Source organism: Tiliqua scincoides, chromosome 1 (assembly GCF_035046505.1).
Source record: "Tiliqua scincoides isolate rTilSci1 chromosome 1, rTilSci1.hap2, whole genome shotgun sequence".
NCBI lineage: Eukaryota > Metazoa > Chordata > Lepidosauria > Squamata > Scincidae > Tiliqua > Tiliqua scincoides.
Genome location: NC_089821.1, coordinates 58,117,482 through 58,130,176, shown reverse-complemented (window position 1 = coordinate 58,130,176; position 12,695 = coordinate 58,117,482). Strand labels below are relative to the sequence as shown.

At 45.8% G+C, this 12,695-nt stretch overlaps 1 protein-coding gene across 1 annotated transcript in view; it reads right to left on the bottom strand.

The window, feature by feature from the left end:
- Positions 1–10,123: 10,123 nt before the first annotated feature.
- The window catches only part of CHID1 (chitinase domain containing 1), a 98,487-nt gene continuing 95,915 nt past the window's right edge, over positions 10,124–12,695 (bottom strand). Inside the window, exon 13 of the mRNA XM_066635809.1 lies at positions 10,124–10,333. Coding sequence (XP_066491906.1) covers positions 10,235–10,333 — 99 coding nt within the window. The 3' untranslated portion in view covers positions 10,124–10,234. The remainder of the gene's footprint in view (positions 10,334–12,695) is intronic.

The following is a 12,695-nucleotide window of genomic DNA, read 5'->3' as shown; positions in this document are numbered from 1 at the left end:
GACCTGTTTTGTAATGACTTCATTGATTTAAAACGAAAAAAGTATCTGCAGACCGAAAAAACCATACACTTCATAATGACTTTTAAATATTATACTAGGAAAGGAGAAAGAAGGATGATCATTATCTTCCCTGAACTTAGAAGTACAAAGAAGAAGGGCTATCAATAGTACTATGAAATAAAGGAAAACTTTTTGTAAAATAATTAAAATATTTTATATCGGTGATAAATCTAATGTGTTAGAGCATTATTGCTGAGTTGAGTATAAATCATAACAAAACATGATCTGTCAAGCAACATCCATTGCAAATGCACAATTTTGCTCAAAGCAGTTACTCTGCTATTCCAAATTGTCAATGTTAACAGGAAAGCATTTAAGGGGGATGAAATAGCTTTAGAGCCAAAACAAACCTTGGCTGGGAAGAAAAGCTTTTCTTAATTAAGAGTGGAGAGAAAAAAATCAAAGACCTGAAATGGATGAGGCTGTAAAGGTAATCAAGCATATGAAGCTGCTTTATAATGAGTCAGATACTGGTCCATCTCGGTGTCCACCAGTCCCTGTCTATTCTGATAACAGCTCTATAGATCCCTGGTGTTTCCCAGTCCTTTTGCTCAAATCCTAGGGGAGGCAGGGATAGAACACTGGGCTGTGACAGTCACCTCTATGGAATAAAGTTCAAGCTTCCACTTCTAAGGCAGTGACAAATAGACATGGATTAGTCTGCTTATTACAGACTACAGCAAGGGAGAAGTGATCAAAATGTACCTGCCTTTTTTCCTATGTATTTTTGTCAGTTACAAGAAAAGATGTGTGATCATACTGCAGCCATTGTAGTGAGTGAATACTGAGCTGTGAACAAGGACATCCCTGGTTAACATCCTTGCCTCTGCTGCTGTTATTATAGCTGCTTTACACAGCAGGTTTAGGAGGTCTGTTAGAAGGGTTGCATCAAGGCACACGGTCATGAAGAAAAAGAATTGCTTTATTTATGATAACTTAAAACATGCAGCACTCCCTCTGGCTGCACATGTGCTTTTCACATATGCACCTGGTTCTCTAGGATTGTGGCCTTAAACTAAATTCTGATCATGTACCAATCTTTAAGATTCCAAGGGTGTTTGCTTTAGAAGAACCGAAGTGGTGAACTTGATGAAAATATTCCAGGGAACAGATAAAACCTATTTGCATATCTTATGGTACGTCCAGCCACCCATAGGAAGAAAGCTCTTAATGCAGTGGTTCCCAAATTGGGGCATTGTGACATCCCAGCCATAAGAATATTGTCACTGCTCTCCTAAGAGAGGGTGTCGATGTTGCAACAGCACTTCCACAATTGTGCTGCTGCAAAGGAAATTGGTTTTTGAAACCATATCTGGGTTTTTTTTAATAGCCCCTCAGAAGGGCAGATGTAGGTCACAGTAGCTTCAGAGAGCCATTCTGAAGAGCACAGAGGACTGCAGGGGCCAAAGCCCCCACTCTCCAGAGGGCCATAGCAACCACCAGGAATGTTTTTAAAAAACCTTTTCTTTGTGGCACAGTCACAGAAGTGCCCATGGGGACATTGTGTCCAATGGGGCTTACTCCCAGGAAAGTGTGGAGAGGATGGGAGCCTCAGTCAGGCACAGCTTCCTCCCACTGCCTGCCCCAAGTTCTCCTTCCCCTGCTGTGAGCAAACAAGCCTTTCTTTCACTCACTCAGAGCTAAACCTATGCCTGTCTACTCAGAAGTAAGTCCCATTGTGTCCAATGGGGCTCACTCCCAGGAAAGTGTGGAGAGAATGGGAGCATCAGAGCCCAATCCTATGCATGTCTACTCAGAAGTAAGCCCCATGATAGTCAAGGGGGCTTACTCCCAGGAAAGTGTAGAGAGGATTGCAGCCTCAGTCCCTCAGGCACAGCTCCCTCCTGCCTGTCTGCCCCAAGTCCTCCTCCTTCCAGCAGCTGTGAGCTTTTCACTCACTGCCAATCCTAGGCGCATCTACTCAGAAGTAGCCCCATGAGAGTCAATGGGGCTTACTCCCAAGTAAGTGCAGATAGGATTGGCGCCTCAGTCAGTCAGGTGCAGCTTCCTTCCACCTGCCTGCCCTGAGTTCTACTTCCGCCCCAGCCAATGCGAGCCAAAGTGGGCTGGTGGCTTCTTCACAGCCTCCTCTCCCCCCTCCGCGAGGCTGCTGAGGGACTGGAGCTGTGCTTGCCAAAGAAATTGGCCATTGGGGGGGGGGGAAGGCATGCCCCTCCTCCCTCCCTTCACAAGCGCAGGGCTTGCCTGAATGCAGCCCATTGCCCCCTGTAGTTCAATGTGCCTGGCTGGTGGGGCGTGCGCCAATGGTGGTGGTGGACTGCTCCCCCCCCCCGTCCAACGAGCCTGGAGGGGCTGCAGCAGCCAGTGTAAGACCTCAGAGGGAATGGAAGTGGGGAGCAACCCCTTCCTTTGGAGAAGTGGCAGCAGCTTGAGGGTAAGTAGGAGGGAGCTGGTGCTGGGGGGAGGCAGCAAGCAGCTTGAGCCATGTGGCTGATTTTTATTTTTCAGCTGTTTCAAAAAGTAGGTGTGAAATAAAAACCTGGGAGTGAGGTCCGGATGTAACGTCAATTCCGGGGCATCATCTTGAGCTCTGCACTGGGCAACAGGATCGTTAGCTAAGCCACTGATCATGTCTGGCCTCAGGCGGCTCTTTTCTAGACTGAAGAGGCCCAACGCTGTAGCCTTTTCTTATAGGGAAGTTGCCCCAGCCCACTAATCATTTTGGTTGCTCTCTTTTGCACCTTTTCCATCTCCACTATACCCTTTTTGAGATGTGGTGACCAGAACTGGACACAATACTCCAGGTGTGGCCTTACATCAGTTTGTACAACGGCATTACAATATTAGCTGTCTTATTCTCAATGCCTTTCCTAATGATCCCAAGCATGGAATTAGCCCTCTTCACTGCCACCGCACATTGGGTCGACACTTTCATCGACCTGTCCACCACCACCCCAAGATCTCTCTCCTGATCTGTCTCAGACAGCTTGGAACCCATTAGCCTATACATAAAGTTTTGATTCTCTGCCCCAATGTGCATGACTTTACACTTACTTACATTGAAATGCATCTGCCATTTTGCTGTCCAGTGTCCCAGTTTGGAAAGATCCTTCTGGAGCTTATCACAGTCTCTTCTAGTCTTCACCACTTGGCAAAGTTTGGTGTCATCTGCAAACTTGGCCACCTCACTGCTTAGCCCTGCCTCCAGGTCATTAATGAACAGGTTGAAAAGTACAGATCCCAAGACAGATCCTTGGGGCACTCCTCTCTCCATTGTGAAAAATGCCCATTGACACCCACTCTCTGCTTCCTGGACCTCAGCCAGTTCCTAATCCATGAGAGGACCTGCCCTCTAATTCCCTGGCTGTGGAGTTTTCTCAGCAGTCTTTGGTGAGCGACAGTGTCAAACGCCTTCTGAAAGTCCAGATATATAACGTCCATGGGTTCTCCTGCATCCACATGCCTATTGACCTTTTCAAAGAATTCTATAAGGTTCGTGAGGCAAGACTTACCATTACAGAAGCCATGCTGATTCTCCCTCAGCAAGGCTTGTTCATCTGTGTGTTTTGAGATTCTATCTTTGATGAGGCATTCCACCATCTTACCTGGAACAGATGTTAGGCTGACTGGCCTATAATTACCCGGGTCCCCTCTTCTTCCCTCTTTAAAGATCAGTGTGACATTTGCTATCCTCCAATCTTCTGGCACCCTGGCTGAGGTAGCTCCTATAACAGTTTTTGTTATTTCAGAAGTTAGTTTGATATTGATTTTGCAATTTTTCTGCAGTTCGTTATCATGAGCCATTATTGCTGCTGTACTGCGAGCATCTTTTGACTCATGTTTAAAATCAGAAAGTCCGTGAACAATCATGGAGTCTTTTAAAAAACTGCACATGTCTGGTATATGTACTGTTAACAGATATGTTGCACAAAAAAGACATTTAGGATTACGCCGTGGCTACTGCAAAAAGGTTTCTTTTCAAGCATGTTTTGAAATCCAAGTCGTAGAACAGATGCACAGTGACTGATGTATACCTCATCAAACTTAGGCACATTGGAAATGAAATTCATGCACACTGAACAGCAGACACAAAAACTAGGAAGGGAAATGAACTGAAGACTCAAGTTTGCAAACTGACAAATTACAACTGAGTAAGTTTCAAACTACAAGTAATAACATGAATCTGGAATTTACATGAAGTGAAGTCCATCCAGATTAAAAAATAATACAGCATCATCCAAACACAAACGGCAAATAAACCAGATGCTGAAAGAAACCCAGGGATAAAGCCCCCCCAAACTTGGAAGAGAACAGTGTGCTTAAAAATAAAGCTAGGAAAAGTAGAAGACCACCCAAAAAGACCAGGGGTCAAGATGCAAAGTTCAGCCCATGCATGCAGATACAATGCATGCCGTCTATTAGGAAAGGTCACATCCTTAAAAAACGTTTTTACACAATTGTTATTTTGTCCTTCCTGTTGTGCTGCCAGCAAGTTTACCACCCAATACACTGCCCACTGCTCAAGTCTCTCCCTGCATACTCACTGGACCTCTAATTTCACACCTCCTGCCAAAATAAGCTTCTGGAAATTCTATGCTGCACAATATCTAAGGAGCTTTTCCACAAACTGTCCCACCCCTTCAGCACTTCATGGGGGGAGAGGGGAGAGAACGCTGATTCCAAGGACCACTGCCCATTTAATTACATACTGTTGAAGACTTTCCACCATCTTCTGTACAGTGTATTAACTTGCACAGCAAGAGTCTCTCATTCTCTATTTTAAAAGCCAAAAACACATTCATCTGTTCAGTTAGTACTAGAAAAAACTCCATCGTTTTATAATCTGTTATTAATAGTTCAGAGGGAACCTCACCAACATGCCTAATTGCAGGGTGTGCATGGTACATAATGTTCATATGTGTGCATTTTGAGGCATGTGCACAAGATGCAGATACCCCCACATTGAGTTAGCATCTGGAGACCCTGAATAAAGAGTTGAACTCTGAAGGATGATAATACTTCCATGGTCGGTCAGTGGAACTCCTTGCCGCAGGATGTGGTGATGGCATCTGGTCTGGACACCTTTAAAAGGGGGTTGGACAAGTTTCTGGAGGAGAAATCCATTACGGGTTACAAGCCATGATGTGCATGTACAACCTCCTGATTTTAGAAATGGGCTATGTCAGAATGCCAGATGCAAGGGAGGGCACCAGAATGAGGTCTCTTGTTATCTGGTGTGCTCCCTGGGGCATTTGGTGGGCCGCTGTGAGATACAGGAAGCTGGACTAGATGGGCCTATGGCCTGATCCAGTGGGGCTATTCTTATGTTAAGTCCCCTCACACCATTTTAAAAAGGTGTCTCCAAAAGGCAAAAACAGGGACAGCGACATACATGGGACACATGCCCATGAGAGGGCCTTTTCCACAGTGACACCCTCTAGTGGAATTCTGGCCTTGCAGTTAGCACCCTCCCATTGTTTCACCTTTTGAAACAAAGATGACAACATTTTCTCTCAAAATTTTGAAGTTGCATTGTCTCTGTTGATTTGGCATAATGTTCTGTTTCTGGATTTTGGCTTTTTGTGGGGTCTATTGTTGCTGTACTACCTGTAGTAGTTTTCTATTTAGGGTTATACTTCTGAACTCTAAAGGGTGCCTCCTTCTGGTAGGGGAAAGTCTGGGTAGGCTGGCCCAAGATCACATTTAGAGCTTGAACAACTTTGCCCCAGACAATGACAAACTTCTGTTCAGGTTTTGAAAAACTGTCTAGAAGAGTTTTCTGGTTATGGCAGTTTCTCTAAACTGAGAACATGATAGGTTTCATGATGTGCTGATGGCCACAAGGAAAGCTATCATTGACACTGCACATAGTTCTAACGTTTGATTGCACTTTTATCCTAGTTTTAAAAACCCTCAGACAATTTAAGTGTTACTTTAAATACCTTCTGACCAAACTAAAGGAATTCAGGTTAAACTCAACAAGAGATTCACACAGCAAATTACTGGTACATCTGTATTGACATAGCAAGAGAAAAAAGGGGGCCTGATTAGCAAAGCTGCTGAATACTTTACAATACAAAGGGTTGAGAAGTTTAAAAAATGAATCAGAAATGTGAAAATCAATGGGGCTTTAATCAGCAGTGGATTGCAGAGGATTTATTTGCTGGAAGACAGCAGAAGTAGGCATGTTTCCTGCTGAGATTAATTAGTGGGTAGGGGATGAAGCACAGTCAATGTCTTAGAAAGAGCTAAAGGGAACAACAGTTGGACTTCAGTGCTAAGGACAGATATATCGAGTGATGTGCTACATTCCTCTTATTAATTCTGCTAGGTAGTAAGCAAAAGCTCAGGTTAGGGAAGGGGCATACTGGAGGTACCGCAACAGTCTGCAGGTCTGAAGTTTTCAAGTATGCAGACTTGAATCAGCCTCTGAAATCTGTGAGATGGCTTCAATACACAGGGTGCTTGGTCGAAAAATTCCAAAAAATGGCTGTAGAGCAGTGCGTCAGAGATGGGCAAGCCCTGGTCCCAGCGATTTTCTCCTTGTGTCTAATCTGCTCCATTCCAGAGTCAAAGTCCAGTAAACTTTGCTGCCACCATTGGAACAAAGTCAGGTAAAAAGGTTGAACCTCGGAATATTCCCTCCTAGTAACATGAAAAATTCCTCTCAAACTATTCTATAGTGTAGCATGTAGCCTAGAGTCAAGGAAGACTGGGCCAAGACTCTAACAGAGTTTAGATATCCAACCTCAGGTAGGCAGGCAGGCAGGCTGAGGCTTAAAACATAAAGAGTGCGCATGAAAATACAAGAGAAGAGATTGGATAATGCAAGGAGGAAAGCATAAAACAAGCAGTCTTGGGGAAAGATTTGGGCATAGGCAGTGTCCAGGTGCAGACCTTAACAAAAATTCAAACAGGCAATTACAGGTAAACTTCAAAGCAAAAATACGTTCCCAACACATCTAAAAGTCACTGTTCCTTAAATGGTATTTATTTCAAAGTCAGCTTGACCTTCGCAACCCTCAAATCCTCAGAACGCATGGTCACGCACAGATTCAATCTTTGAGGGAGCTCAACCCAGAGCATCCAAGCATCCTTGGACTTGACCTTAAGAAACTTAGAGTTGATGATATCACTGGTATGGCTTATTTGATAGCATGTGATCACCAGAAGATCCTACCTCTGACCTGGTCAGATCAGGCTGGATGCCCAGTTGGCTTGTATGTGCCAATCTGAGCAGGTAACATTGGCTAAGAATGTTGCTCTGGCTGGACCCATAGGAAAGGCAGAGAATTCATAAATCTACCTTCCTACTTGGCCATGCAGTCTTTCTCCAACAACACTGACTCTACTGTCATTCTGGACTGGTGAGACAGAAAAGGGAATAGGGTATGGCGGGCAGGTGCACCGATCTGCCATACTACTTAATAGTCTCCCTGTCTAAGCTACCATAACTGGGATGATTTTGAGTATGGTAAACATTCTAAGGCTTTCCCAGCTGGGCTGCATTCTGGACTACAACAGTTTTTCCAGGAAGAATGCTGTGGTTCAAACTAGTTTCGACCACGGCATTCTTCCCAGAAAAAACTATTGCAATCTTGTGTGTGGTGTTGAATTTTCTTGCCTGTTAGTGCTAGGAGGCCTTAATATCTATGTCAAGGCCCCTGGGACAGATGTAGTTCAGGGTTGCCATGGCAACCACAGGTCTGAGAATATCTGCCCCAACACATGAGATGAGACACGCACTGGAACTGGGGTTTACTGGTGGGCAGGTGGACGATGATCTGGAAGAGATCAAGAACACTCCTTTATCTGGGACAGATCACTTCCTGGTTGAATTTAGGCTTATTGTGGCTCTTTGCCACTGCAGGGAGGGATTCCTGAGGGTTCTCAAGGATTTTCCTTAGCCCAGAGCTGGTGACTCACCCTGTGCCCTGGTTAACAACATAAGAACAGCCCCACTGGATCAGGCCATAGGCCCATCTAGTCCAGCTTCCTGTATCTCACAGCGGCCCACCAAATGCCCCAGGGAGCACACCAGATAACACCAGACCTGCATCCTGGTGCAGCTGATCTCTGATATGAGAGGACTAAGGCTTCCAATCAGATTGCTCCTGAGCATCCTCTGCCCATCTGCAGAGTGAGAGTGACTCCTTGGTTTACTGAGGAGTTGCAGATGATGAAGTGTTAGGCAGATGGCTAGAGCAACAGGAAAACTTGTGCTGAGCCTATTCTGGGCTAGAGCTCATTTTAGAGCCTATTCTGTAGGTGTCTGCTTGGTATCCCGCAGGGGCGCAACTCTATCCCCCATGCTTTTTAACATCTGTATGAAGGCAGCTGGGATCTTGACGAGGGTAAAGAAGCGGAAATTAAATCCTGACACTTCCTGCTGATCTGGAAATCATGATGCAGGTACTGGACTACTGCACTGCTCTGAGTGGGGTTGCACTCCTTCTAAAGAGGCGGATCTGCAGCCTAGGGATTCTCCTGGATACACAGCTGCTCCTGGATTCCCAGATGGTGGCTGTGGTGAGAGATCCTTTGCTCAGCTTCAGTTGATCCAACAGCTGCAACCATACCTACATTTTTCAGACCTGGTCATGGCGACCCATGCCTTAGTGACATCAGGATTAGATTACCGCAACACACACTGTGTGGGACTGCCTTTGAAGAATGTCTGGAAACTACTATTATTGCAGAATGAAGCTGCATGTGTGGTTGCAGGGGTCAACTCAGCCAAGCCAAGCAGCTGCACTGGCCGCCGGTTCATTTCTGGGCACAATTCAAAGTGCTTTTAAGCCATTTCTGCCCCACGTTGCATATACACAACAGGGACCAAATGTGTATACCTGTGGGCCAGGCAAAAATGGGTTAAGTCCCACTACGGCTCCACACCTAGCTGACTGAAAGACTGTCACCTCCTATATAAACCGAGGTTGTCAGAGGAAGCCCTTTTAACCATGCCACCACTGATGGAGGTGAGGGGGATGATAGTGAGGAATAGAGCCTTCGCAGTGGTGGTACCCTGATTGTGGAATCCCCTCCCCTTGGAATTAAGAACTGCTCCCTCTTTGGAGACCTTTGGCAGGGACTTAAGACCTTTTGGTTGTAAAACCAATATAAATATGTAGGGTAGGAAGGATTCAAGTCCTTTAGACTTAACTAAGCAGAAAACCTACAATTTAACTTTAATGCTTAAGCTTAACAGCCAAACTAAAACAAAATTTAGCGCTTATAAACAATTAAATAACTAAATGTGTTTTTGAAGTTTAGATTAGGCTTAATAGCAGTTAATTAAGGTTAAACTACAACCTTACACTGAATTTGCTATAGAGTCAGCTAATCTCAAATCCTCAGTAGGTGAATGTTCCAATATGGGAATGGTTTTCAAACTCTCTGGGAGTTTGAAAACCGCTGTAAGTCTTTGCACGGGCGGGAGGCAGCGGGGGCAGGGGGAAGGCAGCGGCGCGAGCCCCAGGATCACGCTGCTCAGGGGGCTGCAGGGGCTTGGGTGCACTTACAAGAGCCTCCTGCAGCCTCCCAGGGGTGTGAGGGACCCTGCACGACTGTCTGCAGGGATCCCCAAAGCTGCTAAAGTGAAAATGAAGCGATCGCACTTCACTTACGGTTTAGTGGAAATGGAGCGCGATTGCTCCACTTTCACTTCTAAAGCATCAGGGAGCCTTGCAGATGGTCACGTAGGGCTCCACGCACCCCCAGGAGGCTCTGGTAAGTGCACCCAAGCCCCTGCAGCCCCCTGAGCTGCCTCCTCCCTGCCTCCTGGCTGCCCCTGCCCCTTAAGGGGGCAGAGGCCAGGGCCCAGAGGCTGGGGCGTTGCAACCGCCCAGTTTGAAAAGCCCTGCAATATGGGAATAGGTTCCATTAAACTATTATGAAAAAATTAGTTTGCTTTAAATCTTTTAAAAAAAAAAAACAAACTGAATGTATAAGAGCACCTACCTTCCAACAAGGTAGTCGACTTTCCTGTTACCTTGATAGCACCTTGTGATATAGTTAGTTCCTCTTGCTTTACAATTACCCATCTCCATACATTACAAGGAGCATTAACAACTCAGAAGAGGCTCTTTATTGAACAATTTGAAACTGATTTCATATAAATTACCAAAAAAAAATCTCAATTTCCTGTGTGTACACCCTCCCCTCCCATTTTAACTGATTGAGGATGCAATATCAGTGAAGAAAATGTCTTATTCTAAAACAGGTCATAAAAATAATCCAGGCCTTGGCCCAGCTCCCAGATGGCTATTCCTGTGCCCAGGTCCTTTGCAAGTTCTAACCGCAGTTGAATGGACTGCAAAACATAAGAGAAACATGATGCATAATTAATTTTGCTGAATTTGAACCATATTTTTGTTTTGTTTCTGCAGGGACAGAGATGAAGAATGGGGAAAACCCTTCATTTTATTTCAAAATGAGAGGTTAAACTAAATTCTCTATACCAGGGCCATACAAAACCTGGCCCAAGGGCCACATCCGAGGTTTGGACAAACCCATCCACCCAGTGGTGTAGCTAACAATCCTGCTGCCCGGTGCACAGCTCAAGATGATGCCCCGGAAGTGACGTCACTCCCGGGTTTTTATTTCATACTCACTTTTTAAAAACTGCAAAATAAATCTGCCACATCCCCCAAACTGCTTGCTGCCTCCCCCCAGAACCAGCTTCCTCCTACTCACCCCCAAGCTGCAGACGCTTCTCCAAATGAAGCAGTCCGTCATCTTTTGCGCGCACCCCATCAGCCAGGCACGTTAGACTACAGGAGCAATGGGTACATTGAGGCCAGCCCTGGGCCTGTGTGAGGGGAGGTCGGGTCATGCGCCCCGCCAGGTGGCTGTTTTGTTTGGCGGGCAGAGCTCGGTCCTGCAGCTGTCTCGTGGGGGGGGGGAGAGGAGGCTGTGGAAAAGCCCGCTTGCTTGCTGCCAGTGGCTGCAGGGGCTGTCTGAGGCTGCCATCCTATCCGCCCTCACCTGGGAGTAAGCCCCATTGACTATAATGGGACTTACTTCTGAGTAGAGGTGCCTAGGGTTGGCTGAGTGAAGCCTCACTTGCAGAGGCTGCGGGGAGGAGGACTTGGAGCCTGCAGGCGGGAGGAAGTCATGCCTGACTGAGGCTGCAATCCACTCCACACTTTCCTGGGAGTGTGTCCAATGGGTTTACTTCTGAGTAGACATGCCTAGCTCCCCCGCACCAAGACGCCCCCCCATGAAAGTCTATAATAGACATTATAGTGAAAGACAGTCCCCTCCCCATGTCTCAGGTGCAACAGAACAGAGTTGCATCTGCTGTCGCTGCCTCAACCCCCTTCTGGGCTTCGCCAAGGACAAGCTGCACATCCCCTCCTCTCCTTTTTACTCACTCACAAGGCAACGGGCTGCACTGCAGCCGGGAAGGCTGAGAAGCCCCGCCTGAACCGCCTTTGCTCACAAGCACGCGACTGATATTTGGCTGCTGGCCAATGTGCCTGGCGGGGCAGCAGCAGCCCAAGGTAACTCACGTGCACCCCGATGTTGCCCCTCAGCCCCTGATGTTGCCCCTACAGCAGCCGTAGCCCGGTACATTTGCTACCCCCTGCACTCCCTTAGCTATGCTACTGCATCCACCTTCTGAGTAGACTTCACTGTTGCCGCATGTATTCCTAATAGATCAGGGAACAGGGACGCTCTGGGCAGTCGTATCTGCCCGGACGTCCTGTTGCGCAGTCTTCTGGGATGCTGGGCAACAGACTCGACTGCCTAGATTAAGGGTGTCAAACTTGTTTCATACCAAGGGCCGAATAGGATTCAAGATGCCTGCTGAAGGCCAAAGGTGCTGTCATTAGGCAGGCAGGTCATAACCAAAAATAAGCACATTTTCTCACTTAGGAACTCATTAGCTGCAAATGACAGAAGAGAAAATACACAAATCTTGATCATATTTCAAGACATGGGAGAGCCTAATTTTAATGTGAGTTGCCCTTTCAGCAGTGCCACCTCAGCACTGCTAAGCAGCTGAGAGCCCAAGGACCTGATAAAAAGCTTCTGCGGGCCGCATCAGGCCCCTGGGCCTTATGTTTGACACCCCTGGCCTAGAGCATCCCTGTCCCCCGAACTAGTAGAAATACACATGGCAACCCGGCAGAACAGTAAGATGCGGACTGAATGGGGACCACATTCTTGTTACGCAGCAGTGGTATATTTGGCAACCACTGCTCTATACATTTTGGTTGTTAAATAATCTGATAATTTAATTAATTATTATAATTGAATAATTCCAGCAAACAAAACTTTGGGTGCACCACATATTGAATAAATATTGTACAGAAATCTATGTCTATGTATACAGTTTATATATGTACAGTGAACTCAACAGGATCACATGGGCCAATTAGTGATAAGCACACAAATGTTTTGGACAGCATCTCAACCAATAGCAGTGCTTGTAACATCTTGCTATGTGCTATGTTTCTATCCTGCATTTATCACTTGAAACAACCTTTAAGTTAAAAAAGTAAGTAAAAAAGTAACTCCACCAGAAGGTATTTATCTTTTTTTAAAAAAACTTATGTTTTAATATTCATTTAGTTAGTATTCTATATAAAATTAATATTTCCATTCTAAAAATAGTCTTTTAGAGAAGGAAACAGCTTAGTGCTATGGTGAAAATTTCAACTTCTAAG